This window comes from Sarcophilus harrisii, chromosome 1 (assembly GCF_902635505.1).
Source record: "Sarcophilus harrisii chromosome 1, mSarHar1.11, whole genome shotgun sequence".
In the NCBI taxonomy this organism is placed as follows: domain Eukaryota; kingdom Metazoa; phylum Chordata; class Mammalia; order Dasyuromorphia; family Dasyuridae; genus Sarcophilus; species Sarcophilus harrisii.
Genome location: NC_045426.1, coordinates 716,320,402 through 716,337,422, shown reverse-complemented (window position 1 = coordinate 716,337,422; position 17,021 = coordinate 716,320,402). Strand labels below are relative to the sequence as shown.

General features: G+C 38.3%; 1 protein-coding gene across 4 annotated transcripts in view; it reads left to right on the top strand.

Moving 5' to 3' along the window:
- The window catches only part of LOC100917747 (zinc finger protein 2 homolog), a 39,991-nt gene that overhangs the window by 483 nt on the left and 22,487 nt on the right, over positions 1 to 17,021 (top strand). The window contains exons 2-5 of one of the 4 annotated variants that reach the window (XM_031949141.1): positions 55 to 110; positions 985 to 1,111; positions 1,430 to 1,525; positions 6,980 to 7,998. In XM_031949141.1, the coding sequence (XP_031805001.1) occupies positions 96 to 110; positions 985 to 1,111; positions 1,430 to 1,525; positions 6,980 to 7,074 (333 nt within the window). In that variant the 5' untranslated portion in view covers positions 55 to 95 and the 3' untranslated portion in view covers positions 7,075 to 7,998. Of the gene's footprint in view, positions 1 to 54; positions 111 to 984; positions 1,112 to 1,429; positions 1,526 to 3,719; positions 6,118 to 6,979; positions 7,999 to 17,021 lie in introns of those variants that run through there. The other 3 variants (XM_031949142.1, XM_023497161.2, XM_031949143.1) reach the window with 3 other exon arrangements.

Below are 17,021 nucleotides of genomic sequence, written 5' to 3'. Positions count from 1 at the left end.
GGGGTGGGGGGGGGGGGGGCTGCGGGTTCGAGGAACTGTCCTTTCTCTCCCCAGAATCGTCTGGCCCGAAGCCGGCCTCGGAGAAGCTGCGGGAGATGGTGGACCCCCAGGTGAGGGACAGCTGGTGTCCTGCGGGGGGACCTGAGGCCCCGGAAGGGAAACCACCCTCACGTGCTGTCACGGAGGCCGGGCGCGTCACAGGGACGCGGTTCCGCCGCGGCCTCGTGACCCTCCCGGGGAGTTTCTTTCCCACTCAGCTCACTTTACAGATGAGGAAACTGAGGCACACGGGGTTCCTTGCCCAGGGGGACATAGCCAAGAAGGGTTTGAGCCTGGATTTGAACTCGGGTCTTCCTGATTCCAGGCCTGACATAGAAAGTAAAACCTTGTAAAATAGTAACTTCTTTAAAATAACAAGAAACCTATGATTACATGGCAACAAAAATATTATATTTACCAAAATAACTATTTTCCACCAACAAATACATTGGGTGAGTATCGTTATACATTGTTTTTGCAACTCCTTCCTGTCTCAGTTAATGGAGAGCAGCTGGAGAAGCACCTGCTTCTGCATTCACTCTGCCGTCTGCTCTTTTGGGCGAGCATGAAGAAGAGGCAGCCACATGCAGATAGGTAGTTGGAAAATATGCAAATCACGCCTTGGTTTATTATGGAAAGATGGAGGCCCTGGGCAGAGGGATGGTACAGGAGCACTCTGCTTTGGCATCAGGATCACGCCCTCTCTGCCCATGTTGGAGGGCCCATGGTGGGCCAGACCTCTGGTATCAGTTTTAGGGGCAACACGGAAGAGAATCCCACAGCGGGAGTGGGGGTCATGGTCAGTATACACAGGCCCATGGAAATATTGTCATCTGCTTGTGACACGAGTCCAAATTATTATAAAACGGAGATCCCGGAGCGGCGAGTCCCAATGGGTGTAGGAGGAGGCATTTCTGGGTAAACAGAGGTCGTGTCTGCTTTCAGGAGTTAGTGACATTTAAGGATGTGGCCGTGGACTTCACCTGGGAGGAGTGGGGGCACCTGGATGCTTTTCAGAAGGAGCTGTACAAGGATGTAACTCTGGAGAACTATAGGAACCTGGTGTGCCTGGGTAAGGAGGGCTCTTGGGAGATCGGGATCTGGCCCTGGTGGAGCACATGTTCTGAGCTTCATGCACCACAAAGCTTTGTGAGCACTCAGAGATCGCTTCCCTCTCTCCCATTCTTGGTTCCCTCTGGTCAAAGATTCTTTCCTAAAGTCCTAGGGCAGATATCTGGAGATACTGGGTATCTATGCTCTTACCACAGATGGGCCCCGATAATTAATTTTTATTTCTAAGCCTAAATTCATTTTGCGAATCATTCCCACCATTCTCAGAAAACAAAAGGGTTAGAGCTGATTCTAGGATTCTCCTTTTTCCTATGAGCAGGACTTGCCGTCTCCAAACCAGATGTGATCTCCCAGTTGGAGCAGGGGGAGGCACCTTGGACCCCTGAGAGAGAAGGCCCAAGATGCAGATGTGCAGGTGAGTGAGGGACCCCAGCAGGGGAAGCTTGGCCAGAGACAGTTCAGGTAGCCATCAAGGGGGAAGGAATCTTTCACATAGTCTCCCACACTCCAGGTGTGGGAAAAAGGGCTATGGCTATCTGCTATGAACTTCTTCATCTCTCTAGGCACCAAGTCATTCCTCTCCATTCTTTCTCACATGCCTGGTTGGTGGTCACCTTCTCCTCCCTCTGCCTCATCTCCCTTAATTCATTTCTCTTCTGTCTTTTAATGTGTATTTTGTCTTGAGAAAGGTAATCACAAAATCATCCTGTTTACTTTACATTGTGGGATGGAAATATTGCTAAATGAAAAGGACCCTGGGATGGAATTCATAGATATAGGTCTGTGTCCCACTTCTTCTAGATTAGTTAACAGACTACTAGGAGAGTTACTAAGTTTTTCATCTGAGTCTCAGTTTGCCTATTTAAGAAACCTAATCATTGGCTTACTTGCCTCTCCTGTTCTTGTTCAACCACCGTGGATTTCTCTTATCAATGACAAATGACCATACACACCTAAGGGAGCATTCATTCTTAGGGATTCAGCACTTTGAAGTTTGATCCTGTTTTTAGGGGACCATCAGAGGGGTTTCCACATATGGCATAAGGTACAGGAGACATCGATACTTGTAGATAAGAACAGACATACCAAAACAGGCAAGACAAATACAAAATGAGATGCTGAAAAAGGCTCTAGAGAGATTTTGGCTAGAAGGGGCAGGCCTCTGAAAATGGAAGTAAATTGAGGCCTGATCAAATTTGTCACTGGACATGGGAGTATTGAACTGCCTCCTTTTATGTCTTCCGATGCTGGTTCTTGGGCTTCTTTTTGTTTTTGTCTTTTTTAAATGTCTTTGTGAGAGCTCAGCTCTGTCTTGGGCTCCCATTCCATTATCTTCTTTTAATTCTTCCAACAGATTGAATATTGAGTGATTGCTAGCCAGCCATGTACAGTGTTTCTGGAGCCACAAAAGTGGGAGATTAGTTCATGGCCCTCCAGAATTTTTGGTTCTAGATAAAATACATAAGGCTTAAAAGCAGCCAATAATGCTGAACATCCCAGACTTCTGTTAGAATGAGTGGTCGAGACAGTAAGCCCTTGAAGAATTCAGAGAAAGAGACATTCAGGGAAAGCTTGCATTAAGCTGAGCAATGAGGTCATCAAGGAAGATTTCACAGCCAGTTGATGGATAAATGGGGGCAGGGGGAGAAGATTGGCAGACTTAGGAAGATTCTGTTGCAGGATTCCATGTGTGAGATAATGAGGTTCTAGATGCTTATCCCAGATGATGTCTCCTATTTCTTGTTCACTGTAACTTTACTTTAGTGCTATTTCTTCCCTTAGTGTTTCCCCCGTTTAACTTCCTCCTGCCTATTTTTACACAATCTAAAAGACTAAAAAAATGTCAATGCCATGTACTTTCTTAGCAAGGAGGGATTGCTTTTTTCATTCAAATGACAACTGTTTGTACTAAAGTCATGTTTTATTTATTATCCTAGTGCTTATTCTTTAATTACAGCATTGAAGATTAATGCAATCTGGGCCTTTTAATAATATAGTAACCATCTCTAATTGTGTCTGTACATGTCATATGACAGACACTTGAAGCTGGTCCCTTCCACAGAATAGAAAGAGCAGGCCAGAGACCTTGGAGGTGACAGGACGAGGGATGTTGAGAAAAAGACCTGGGATAATCAGAGCCGTGGCCTTTCTTATAAGTACTTTCTTACATCACAGTGATTTATCTAGAATAAATAACGAGCCAGAATCATAGAATCTGTGGAAACTGAGGAGTAGTTGAGTCCAGCCTCTGACTCAATGCTGGATCCTCTTTATGTTATTCCTAATAGATGATCTTGCAGCTCCTCATTAAATTTCCATATGTAGAAAGCCTATTCCATTGAATCCTATTTCAGCTACTCTGTTATTAATTAATTATGAGACTTTAAGGAAGTCACTAAGTCACTATAGATACTTTTTTACATATTTAGAAATTTTAAGAATAATTTGCATACTTTACTGGGTGTGAGGTCATTAGGAAAAAACTTTTTTCTAAATAAATTATAAATTATTATAGTTTGACCATTTTTTTGAAAGGGGTGGGCAACATGAGAGATACAACTAAAAGTTTAACATTGGGCACAACAGATATTTACTTTTTCCCCCCCCAGACTGGGAGATTAGGCCTGAAACTCCAAAACACAACATTTTTATGGGTATATCATCCCAAGACAGACCCCTAAGGGATGGTGCCTGTGTTTCCAAGTTTGGAGAAGCCTGTGAATATGATGCCAAGTTAGAGAGGCAGCAAAGTAATAAGAAGAAAAAATCTCAGCAAGTAATCACCCAAAGGAATTCTTTGACCACAGTGAGAAGCCATCCATGTAATGAATATGGCAGAAACTTAAATCTAGCCCCTTCTCCACAACTGGGAGAACACACAGTAAAGAATCTCCATAAATGTGACAAACACATTAAGAGCTTCAGACTAAATTCAGACCCAAGCAAATGCAACAGAAACTCCTCAAAGATGGCGTTTTCTAAGCACAGTGAATATGAGAAATTCTTCAGTTGTAATTCTGATGTTATTGAATGTCACAGAATTTGTACTGAAGAGAAACTTCATGAATATAGTGAATGTGGGAGCACCATATGCCACAGTTCATCCATTATTTCTTATCAGAGAATTCAATCTGGAAAGAAACTTTATGAGTGTGATAAATGGGGAAAGACCTTTCCCCAGAACATTAAACTTCTGGAACATCAGACAACTCATACTAGAAAAGAAGTCTATAAATGTAATGAGTGTGGGAAGGCCTTTGGCCAGAGTGCACATCTTGCTCGACATGAGAGAAGTCATTCTGGAGAGAAACCTTATGGGTGTAATCAGTGTTGGAAGGCCTTCAGCCGGCGGTCACATCTCATTGAACATCAGAGAACGCACACGGGAGAGAAACCTTATGAATGTAATCAATGTGGGAAGGCCTTCGTCCGAGGCACACATCTTACTTTACACCAGAGAACACATAATGGGGAGAAACCTTACGAGTGTCACGAATGTGGAAAGGCCTTTCCCCAGAGCATACAGCTTCTTGGACACCAGAGAATCCATACTGGAGAGAAACCTTATGAATGTAATTACTGTGGGAAAACTTTTAGACATAGCTCATCCCTCAGTTCCCATCACAGAATTCATACTGGAGAGAAACCTTATGAATGTAATGAATGTGGGAAGGCTTTTAAACACAGCTCTTCCCTTACTTACCATCACAGGATCCATACTGGAGAAAAACCATATATATGTAACGAATGTGGGAGGGCCTTCCCCCAGAACATACAACTTATTGAACATCAGAGAATTCATACAGGAGAGAAGCCTTATGAATGTTGCGAATGTGGGAAGACTTTTAGCCGGAGGACACAGCTTACTCGACATCAGAGAATTCACACTGGAGACAAACCTTATGAATGTAATCAGTGTGGGAAAGCCTTTTGTCAGAAGGCCCAGCTTAGTAAACATCAACGAGTTCACACTCAAGAGAAACCGTATGAATGTAACGAATGTGGAAAGGCTTTTAGATATACCTCTTCACTGACATCTCATCACAGGATTCATACTGGCGAGAAGCCTTATCAGTGCAAGGAATGTGGGATGACCTTTGGTTGGAACACACAGCTTAGTAAACACCAACGAATTCATACTGGAGAAAAATAGGTATTCTCTACCTAATGTTCTCTGCTTCCACCAGAAACAGAAGCTAGGACCCTGTCTTTTTTTATGCCCACTCATATTTTAGAGATAGAATATTAGAGTAGTAATATTGCTTAGGTAAAGGACCTTAGATTCATTTTACAAACCAAGAATGAGGTTTAGAACAGCCAAGGGCACATAGAAAGGACACAGTGGTTTTTGACTGTCTTACTCTGATTGGGAGGTATTAAGTCCTTTAGCCAGTCATCTTTAGACATTCATGTCTCATTGTGGTGACTCTGCCAACAGATTTGTTCCTTGGCCCTAGAAACTGTTGGTTTTCCTATTGCCTCACTGCCATGACTTTGCTCTTCTGAATGTGAATAATAATAATTAACATTTAGATTTGAATTAATGTTTACAAAATGTTTTACAAGCATTTTGTCATTTTATCCTCACAACCAACCTGGATGGAAGGTGTTATTATGGTCCTCATTTAATAGGTGAGGAGACTGAGGCAGACAGAGGTTAATTGATTTGCCCAGGATCACACATGTTATAAATTTGAAAGCTGGATTTGTGTCTCTTCCATTGTCCACGGTTAATCAAAGCTTAGTTTCTAGTTACTAAAATCCCTCCTGACCTCAAGGAGCACAAAATCCTTTTATCATTTCATCAGGCCTTTCCACAAGATAACACTCCAGCTATTCACCTGACACTTAAATAGCTTTTAATTTTTATAAAAATAGCTTTTGATTTTTTAAAAATACATGCAAATGTATTCCAGCATTCTCCCTTGCAAAATCTGTGTTTCAAAACTCTCCCTTTCTCCAGATAGCAATCTAATATAGATTAAACATATACAGTTCTTCTAAACTTCTTTCCACATTTATCATGCTGCACAAGAAAAGTCAGATCAAAAAGGGGAAAAAATGAGAAAGAAAAAAAAAAAAAAAGACAGGACAGCAGCCACAACAACAAAAAAGTGAAAATACTATGCTGTGCTCCATATTCGGTCCCCATAGTTCTCTCTGGATGCACATGGCTCTCTCCATCATAAGTCTATTGGAATTGCCCTGAATCACCCCATTGTTGAGAAGAGCCAAGTCCATCACAGCTGATCATCACATAGTCTTGTTGCTGTGTATAATGTTCTCTTGGTTCTACTCATTTCACTTAGCATCAGTTCAATTTATGTAGCTTTGAAGGTTGTAAAGTGCCTTTACACATCATCTCACTTTATCCTTATAACAATCCTATGAAAATAGATGCTGACAGGATTGACTTGCCCTTGCTCACACAGCTGGGAAATATTCACGTAGGTTCCATCCTTGGCATCCCCTTATTCTAATCTTGGGATGTCACCATCACATACGATGCTTCTCTGTAGTGAATCCATTCCAGTTCTAGATTTAGTCATAGAATCTCCTCAGAAATGTCACCTGACAAACACCTTCCCAAGTGGTTTGAAAAGCACTTGACTACGGCTGACTAGGAAGGAGATTTGGTCCTGTATTTTTATCTAAGGCTGAGAGGGGAGGTGACTTCTCTACTCTCTAACTGATTACAGAAACCAGATTGGATCTCAGAGTTTCTGAGCTCCTCATGGCAGTGCTCTGTGCATACTAGAGCAATGACAAAAAGTTATACCACAGAGGATTGGATTTTAGTTTTAAGTAGCTAAAATCTTGAGACCTAATCTTATGAGCTGATGCAAAGAATATCTTGTTCTGATCCTAGGACATGTTCGGAGATATAAGACATACCAAACTGGAAGAGATCAAGGTAACCAAATGATCTTTTCCCAAGACCCAATAGGTTTCTCCCTGTTTTGACATCCCTTTGTAGCATTTGGGCAGTAGCCAGTTTTTACTTGAGTTCTCTAGCTACTATACATGCTCAGATGACAGCTTTATTCTAGAATACTGTAAATTGAAGATGCCTCTGTTTGACATGAAACCTGTAGGATCTCTGGAGAATAAAACTCATTTTTATTACATTTTATTACAGGGCATTTTGAAGGACTGCTTGTTGATTGCTCACAAATACTTGAAAATGTCTAGTAAATATTTTGTTTGGAAAATTTCTATTATCGTTTCAACCTTAAGTAAAATTACTTTTACCCAAGTTTGTGTATGTATCCTAATTAATTGTCTCAAGAACTTCTGAATCCAGCTCAAACATTAATGGATAATGGTGTCCTTAGTCAAAAGATACATAGAAAGGCACAAGTTGTTTGTGTGTGATTGAAGAGTTGGTTTTCTTCACTAATATAAAAACCTAAGTTTCAAAGTCTGGAGTTTGTTTCTGTTTTGTTTTTTCCCTTCTGGTCTGTCTTCCTAACTCCTCAGATCTGTCTTTCATGGATCCATTCAGAGGATTCCCTTGCCCCCCCTCCAATCTCCTTTATTTGCCTGCTTTCCTGTTGAGTTGTGAGGCTCCAGTATTGGAAATGTATGCCAGCCACTAGAAGAGTCGCTATGTAAATTGTCCCATATGCCTTTAAGTTTAAAACCTGCAAAGAAAAAGTGAAACCTGATTAAAGGCTGCATTCATGGTTACAAAACTAGACTGGAAGGTGTCTAGAGATACTAAAAGTAAAGAAAACTTATATCCTCTTTGCCTTCCTATTCCTGGTTGGGGATTTTCTTAACACCTCTCATTCTCCACCCACCTACTTTTAGTGTCTACTGATTCTGTGGAGTATACCAGAATTTTGAAAGAATTTCAATATTAAAATAACAAATATCCACTTTACCTCCATATATATTTTTATATATGTGTGTATATATAAATGTGTGTATATAAAACCAATTAGCAAATTTTGCCTTTTCTGTCCAACATCTTGCATATGACTCTTTGACACAGCTACCACTTTGTTTCAGACACTCATCACCTCCCACCTAAATTACTTCAACAGCCTCCTAATTTCCCTCCATCCTACATACAGCCAAAAAACATTAAGTATTTATTATATGCCAGGCACTGAGCTAAGCAGTGGAGATACAAAAAGTCCTTGCTTTCAAGGAGCTCACAGTCTACTAGGAGAAATTAGGAAACAAAGAGGTTTAAGCAAGATGCACACAGGATAAATAGAAACAATTATAATTTAGATGGATTGGGGAAATCTTCCTATAGAAGATAAAATTTTACTTGGGATTAAAAGGGTCCCAGGATCTGTGACACTGGCCCTTATGGCATCCTTCTTTGGTCTGCTCCCAACAACAGCTTAACGTGGAACCAGTGAGGATTAGTGGAATCTTTAATTAAATTGTAATTTAATTATAAAGCACCACAAAGATCCATCCATGGTACTGTTGATAGATGTGAATTCTTAGGAATGTCAAAGTGGAGAAATTTGCCCAAGAACATGTAAACAGCAGCATTAGCTGATTCATTTATGGTGAAATGCCTTATGCCATCATCTAATTGATACCCATGAATGGGGTAGGTAAGTAAGCAATGGATGGGGGTTGGACCTCGAGTTCTCTTCCCGAGTTTAAATTTGGCCTTCAGATACTTAGTAGCTGTATGACCCTGAGCAAGTCATAACTCTTGTTTGCCTCAGTTTTCTTACCTGTGAAATGAGCTAGAGAATGAAATAGCATTAAAAAATTCCAACTGGACATGACTGAAAAACATTCCATATATATTCACATTATACATCTGGTGACACATTATGAGCTACTTATAAAATTCAGAGTTAAATTGAAGACACCACATGGATATGACCTAAATCAAAGCTTTTTAAACTGTTGGTCATGACATCATATGAGGTTATGTAATTGAATGTGGGGATTGAAAATTATCAGTAAATATTTTTATTTATATAAATAAATATATTTTAAATATTATATAAATTTAAGTATTATATAAATAAATATATTTTAAATATAAATAAATATATTTCTATATGCCTGGGGTTGTATAAAATTATCTTGAGTGAAAAGGGGTCATGAGTAGGCAAAGTTTAAGAAACCCTGACATAAATAATATCCCTTTCTTGTATAGCTCTATAAATTCTTGCCAACTCTTCTTAATTTCTTCTGTTTCTATTAAATTCTTACAATTTTTGTCTTTTATCATGCTAGTTTTTGCATGAAATTTTCCTTCGATATCTCTAATTTTTTTTTTTTTTTGCATTACTCATTTAAGAAAACCTTATCTCACCTTGCTATTTCCTGAAATTCTGCATTCAGTTAGGTCTAGCTTTTGCTGTGACATGGGAGCCACCTGCCAGTGGCTGTTGCAGGTCTAAATCATACCTGTAGAATGGATCTCTTCATGTGAGATGATGATGACAACGATACAAGGAGACTGAGAGATAGTTGCTGTTCTCTGACTGAGAGACAGTTTCGGTGTCTGACCTCTCTCCTCTGCCTTCTGCCTCCAATTTATTTTATTCCCAGTCCACAAGCAACACCTGTGTCAGCAAAGGCTGCCCTGCAACTCCTTCAGATGTTATGATCCACAGCTGTGGAAGGTCTCCGAAAATTGACCTGCCCTTTCACCCAGGCATGGTTCTTAACAAGCTTTCTCTTTTTTTTCCTTTCCTTCTTTCCCCACCTCATCATCAGAAAACCATTTTTTTTTATTTTATTTTTAGCTCTTCTTTTTGTTTGAATGATTTTTTTGTCACTGCCTTCTACACAATATTATAAACCTTTGTTCTTCAGGCACTCTAGCTACTAGAATTAGTTCCTTCATCACTTCCACTATATTTGAAAATAGTATGAGCACATTACTCTTCTCTAAATGTTTCCAGTTTGCCATTTTAGTAAGCATTTTCATCACAATGTGAGATGCTATAGCTATAGCAGTTAAGCAAAAATTTTACCCATACTTTCTAGGATCTGTCATGTTGATCTTGGCATTGGAGGACAGCTAGAAAGAAAAAAAGAATGAAGAATCCATCTTACTTAGATATGGCAATAAGGTATTTATTCTGAGAGTATATACATTATATTTGTAAGGTTTCTCTCTAGTATAAACATGTTGAAGAATTTGTTCTCTGTTGTGGAAGGAAGATCTTCCCACTCTCATCACATTCATAAGGTTTCCCTCCAGCATGAATTTCCTGACATTTGATAAGACTTGTACTCAATTCCTTAAAAAATAAAATTGGTGAAATAGAAAAAGAAAACATCTCCTTAAAAAAATTGGCAAAATGGAAAAAAATTCACTAAATAAAATGAAATTCAATGGAAATTTCAATGGAAAAATAAAATTCACTCAATGGAATCAGTGGTAGTTTGAATTAACTATCCAGCAAAATTAACCATTATCTTTCAGGAGAAAAGACAGACATTCAGTGAAAGAGGGGATTTTCTAGTGAGAAAGACCTTTCTTGCTGACCCTTCATTCTGTCCTGAGATATTAATTTTCATTGCTCCAAAATGTGTTGTTAGAAATGATTGTAAGGTTGTTTGGAGGGGATTTGGGAATGACTCCGGGGAACTCTATCCATTTGGCATCTGAAGTCCACCAATTTTCTTTAAAGAAAATGTTCCGTGTTTAGATGCTTACTATAGTAATATATATTATATTGTATATGAAAAATCTAGCTATTTCATTTCTAGAATGCTGGTACCTTGAAATTTACATAAAGAATAACATTAGTCCTCATCTGTGATAATTTTTTTGTTTTGCCATTGAGAAGATTAAAAGATTTCTTTTTTTAGGGCCAGATTCAGATAGTTTATTTTCTATCTTTATGGATTGCAGATTGACAAGCCAGTGATTGTCTGATGGTCTTGAAACTATGAACAATTGTGAACCAGTAAAGTCCATTTTGACTGGTGATCTCAGTTCCTCAAGATGCTTGTATCCAAGGCTAATCAATACAGAGATTAGGTATTACATCCCACATACAGACTGACACATTTTTCATTTTTTTTTTTTTTTTTTTTTGCCTTATTGCTTAATCTTTACTTGTTTTAGAAAGTATGCTCATTTCTTAGATTTGTGCTACAATAGTATCTTTCCTTCTGGATGGCAGAGAAGTCTCCAATTGATTACAAAACATTTTTTTTTTGTTTAAAACTGTATAAAAATTTAGGCTATGAGGGTCTTTACACTTTTGAACAGAATACAAAAGCCATCGCATGGTTCTACATCCAGAAACCACCCCACTGTATGCTAGAGGACTGAACACCAAAACTGTCCCTTGGTGCACTGTTCTCTTTCTTTTGTTTTAGTGATAAAATGTGGAGTTCATCTGAACTCTCCTGTACCAGACCAGGTGCTAACATCATTCAGAATTCCTGTTAAGAGACAGGTCAATTCTCCAAGACCTTCCCCAGCTGTGAATCACAGCATCTGAAGAAGTTTCAGGGCAGCCGTTGTTGACACAGGTATTGGGGACTGGGAATGAGAAAAATAGAAGGCTGAGGAAAGAGGAGGGAGGTCAGACAATGCAACGGCCTCTCACTCAGAGAGGTCAGAGAACAGCAACAGCCTCTCAGTCTCCTTGTATCATCCTCTTCCCAAGAGGAGATCCATTCTGGGTTGGATCTCCAGCAGCCATTATCAAGTGGCTCCCGTGTATTCCAACAGCTCTCTTGTATTATAACAAAGTCCAACACTGGCTAGAGTATTTTTGGATTTATTTGATTATTTCTTAAGCTATACTGCTTGTACTAATGCTTTTTTAATTAAAACTTTTTATTTTCAAATCATATGCATGGATAATTTTTCAACATTGATGCTTGCAAAACCTTGTGTCCCAATTTCCTCTCCCTTCCCTCATCCCTTCTCCTATATGGCAAGTAATCCAATATATGTTAAACATGGTAGAAATATATGTCAAATTCAGTATATGCATATATATTTATATAATTGTCTTGCTGCACACAAAGAATCAAATCAAACAGAAAAAAATGAGAAAGAAAATAAAATGCAAGCAAACAACAACAAAAAAGTGGAAATGCTATCTTGTGAACCATAGTCAGTTCCCACAGTCCTTTCTCTGGGTATAGATGGCTCTCTTCATCACAAGATCATTGGAAATGGAATTAATCATCTCATTTTTGGAAAGAGTCACGTCCTTCAGAATTGATTGTCATATATTGATGTTGTTGTGTTCAATGATCTCCTGGTTCTGCTCATTTCACTCATTAAAAGTTTATTTGTTTTATTGGTTTTTTTCATAAAACCAACTCAGTTTTATAAGTTCAATAGTTTTCTTATTTTTAATTTTATTAATCTCTCCTTTGATTTTCAGAATTTCTAATTTGGTATTTAATTGGAGGTTTCAATTCTTTTTTCTAGTTTTTTTAGTTGCATGCACAATTTATTGATCTTCTCTTTTCCTGTTTTATTCACATAAGCATCTAAAGATATAAAATTTTCCCTAAAAACTTTTTTGGCTACATCTCATAGATTTTGATATGTTGTCTTAATAATTTCATTCTCCTGGATGAATTTATTGATTCTTTCTATGATTTATTATTTGACACATTCATTCTTTTAGATTAGATTATTTAGTTTCCAGTTAATTTTTGGTTTATTTTTCATGGCCCTTACATACATTATTATCTGATAAAGATGCATTTACTACTTATGATTTTCTGCATTTTATTGTGAAGTTTTTGTGTCCTAATATGTTGTTACTTTTTGTCCAAATGGCATGTCCTGATGAAAAAAATAGTATATTCCTTTTATCCCTAATTTTCTCCAGAGATCATCCATTCACTTAAAAAAAAAAAAATCAGTACCATTCTTAATTTAACAACATTTAGATTATAAGAGAAATTGTTTCTCTAACAAAAAAAAGCTGACATAATTGTTAACCAAATTATACAATATAAGAAAATTTAGAAACCATAACCATAAACATTATGTATTACAATTGGGTGATCTCTTACAAATCTCTTTAATTTCAAGATACAGATTTATTAATACAACTCAATATAGAAATATAATAGGTACAAACAATAGACTTCAGATAATTACCAACTGAATTTTCAAATTATCACATATAAAAGCCATTGATCTTATTACTTTTGGCATTATAAACCTGCTTTTGTGTTATTAGGTATCAAACATTACATTTGCTTATATAATAACAATAATGTAGTGCTTAGTATATGCTAGTCCTTGTGTTAAGCACTTTACCATTATTATATTAGTTTGATTTCCCAACAGGAAAATGCCATATTCCTGGAGCAGCATTGTGATATAAAAGTGTTCAAAATAGTCCATCCAATTTTACATCTTCTATGTTTTATATGTGTTTGCAGAGAACTATAGATACACCTTTCCTATTAGGATGTAGGTTCCCTACAGGAAGAAATGTTTTATTTTTGGTTTTGTATATCAAACACTATATTTGGCAGACAATAGACAAGTCATTAAACACTTAATGACTTAACGCATTTATGCTAAAGGAAAAGGGACATTAGCATGTTTGGGATGCTGTTACAGGTCAGGAATTTTGTTGAAGACTTTACAAGTATTATATTATTCGATTCTCAAACAATTGTGAGGGCCACATGCTATTTTTTCTTGATTTTCCAGTAGAGGAAACTGAGGCAGACAAACGTTGACTCAGACTTGTTTATGATCACAGCATCAGTGTCTGTGAAATAGGATTTTAAAATAAGGTATTGCTGACTGAGCAACTAATGGATTGATGCCAGACCTGAATCTGGCATCATTAACTGGGTAACCATGGACAAGACACTTAATCTTGTTTACCTCGGTTTCATTTCTAAAATAAGTTGTAAAATGAGGAAATGGCAAATTCTTTCCTGTATTATTGCAAAGCAAACCCCAAAAGGGGTTATAAAGAGTTGGACATGAAATGAGTGAACAATAGCAACAATTTTCTGACTCTAGGTCCAATGATTTATTCATTGTGTACTTTAGCTATTAAAGTTCTGTAGCTCTATGTATACATGTATCATTGAATTTTGCAAATCTTAATGATGGCATGGGATCCTGAGCTTTGTAGGGCTCCAACAGCTAAAGAGGACATATTTCCTTTTTCTGGCCTTTTCTTTTGCCAAAATGAGCACTCCTTTGGTCCTCACCTATCAAGCTTTTAAGCTCCCTTTAGTCTTTATGCCCCTGTCCAAGCTCCTCATTCTTCACATAGATTTTTCAGTCAACAATAGCTTTTCACTGACTTTTGCTACAAGTTTTAATCTCTGAATTTCCCTGCTTCTACCATTTTGAGAAGTGAAATATGCTTTTCTCCACATGCATCAATGATGTAATGCATAATGTCTCATTTAGAATCAGGAAGACCTGAATTTGAATCTTTCCTCAGTTACATTTTTATTGTGAGATCCTAGTGAAAACATTGGATCTTTCTCTGGACTATTTGGCTGTTTCTTCATTAAAATGGAGACAATAGTACCTATTTCACAAAAGAGTTGTGAGAATAAAATTTGATAATAAATGTAAAATGCTTTACAAACTTTAAGGCATTACAAAAATACTTGATTGTATTATTAGTGGATCATTCTACTTATTAATCATATGGGCAAGACATTTTTACTTTAGATTTCTTATCTCTAAAAATCATATGTTGGTTTTTTCTGGTCCTAAATTCTCAGAGCATGTCAATATGTCAAAATATCAGGCACCAGGTGGACTAGTGTTCTCTGATGTCCCATTTTTGTTCCCTGAGTCTCTTTGTATGATCCCAACTGTGGGGAAAGGCTGAATTTGTGAATTCATCAAAGTACAAGATGTTTCCTGGTCACAAATCCTGTGGACTCTCAGCTCAGCTGCCTCTCTTTGATCTTGTTTGTTTTTCACATTAGACTCTAGTTCCAGGATTCTGCGGCCCCTTGGGTGACACAGGAGCACATAACTGCCTCCATGAAGGCACCTGCCAGTAGTGTCTGTTGAAAACAGGGACAGAGATTCCAAAACATGTTTTTCCACCTGCATTTTCACCTTGGATGCAGGGGACACAGCTGGAGATGCCTGAGGCAGGAATGGTCCCCAGAGCTCTTGATGGACCTGTATGTCTCTCTGGGCAGAATTGTCAGTGACTAACCACAAGATCGCTGAGATACAGAGAAGTCTTATCATCACATCCTTGGTCTTGTGTCAATGTCCTTGTCCTTAATGTGAGCACAGCTGGTGTCCTGTTATGTTTCCTCAGTTGTGGAGAGAGTATTTGAGCTGGCCATCTGCCCCAGAACAAGACAGGACTTTTCTCAGTAGACCAAACCTCAAATGGTTGACTTCTCTTTAATTCTGGCAGTCCCTTGACTCCTGTCAGACTTGGGGCTTTATTTAACAGTCAGAGATATGTGGCCTTTTGTTCAGAAACAGTTTTCTCTGCTGCTTCCTGTCCTGAGCTTGCCATTGCTCCTGAAGCTTCCAGCCTCTGAGAGCAGAACAGATCAGCCCCTCTGCTTTCCCCAAATCAGCCCCAGCCTTGTCAGAAATGGGGATGTCATGATTGGCACTTTTCTCCCCATGTATACAATGGAAGTGAAAAGTTTCACAGGAGCAGAATTCTTTGAGAGTAAACCTGACAAGGACTGTCGGGATTATAAGTAAGTGGCAGCCGGCCTGAGGCTCAGAGAGAGCTGAAGAATAGAGTCATTTATGGAAGGGGTGGGCAGGAAGGGGCACCCTTGCCTGCTGACCTCAGGCTCTCTTCCTTCCCTTTTTTGACTTCTGTTGCTCATAGGTTCCATCCTCTGATTTTCCTTCAGAGCTAAAGAGTTAAAGATTTATGTCTGTTTGTCTCCCTGTTTGTCTTTTGTATTTTCCTGTCTCCTCATCTGTGTCTGTATTTACAGCTCTGTCTGTCTGTCTGTCTCATTTTGACTGATCTTGAAGTGGTAGAAAGATCTGGAGCTATGTCTCAGCCCTGCTTATATTATGAATAACTCTGGTAAATACAAGAACCCAGTATCTAGAGATGTAAACTCAAATATAAATAGTGAATAACTTTACCATAGAGATTAGGTTTTGATCTAAACACACACACACAACACACACACACACACACACACACACACACACTGTGAGGCCCCTGGGAAGTCATAAATCTGACAAGGGGTTTGCAGCAATGGTTTTGGGAGATGAAGGGTAGAATATGGAAGATGGGAATGTGATCTCTACTGTATGTCTCTGGGTCTATTCATCTCTATTGCTTTTGAGTTCTTTCTGCATTTTACATTCCCTTTCTCTCTTTGTTTTCCCTCTTCCATATTTTTATCTCCATTGGTCTAACATAAGGAAATGTTTTAATGTTTGCTTATATTTCTTGAATATTTAACGATATTCTCAATTCTTCTCTGTTTTGTTTTTTGTGGGGATCAGGGAGATACAAGGATCAGGCTGAAAAAGGAAGAGGGACACACTTCGGTATTGTGGGATCTTGGAGTAGAATTATATAGGGTCATTATCTGGAACAAGCAGAATTAATCCTTGGGATCAGGGACCATGGGGGCTCATACCTGGGTGTTGGTCAAGGTTCAGGACTGGTGCTGACTAAAGCTTAGTGAGGGTATAGGGAAAATGTGCACGATCTGATATTCAAACACAGACTCCAGGAGAGAATATAGCTTTTGGCAGTCACTTCTGGTTCAATATTTACAAGATAATGGAGGATTTCATTTATTTATTTATTTTTAATTTTAGAGGATTTCTTTATTTATTTCTTGGGAAAGCCATAATGTTTTTATAGGAAATATTATGGTGGGGATTCCTTGTGAGAATGTTAGATTAGATGACTTCTGGGTTGACTTCAAAATTTCAAACTCTGAGTCTGAAAAGCTAGATATTCATTATATCTCTGTTAAATGAATGA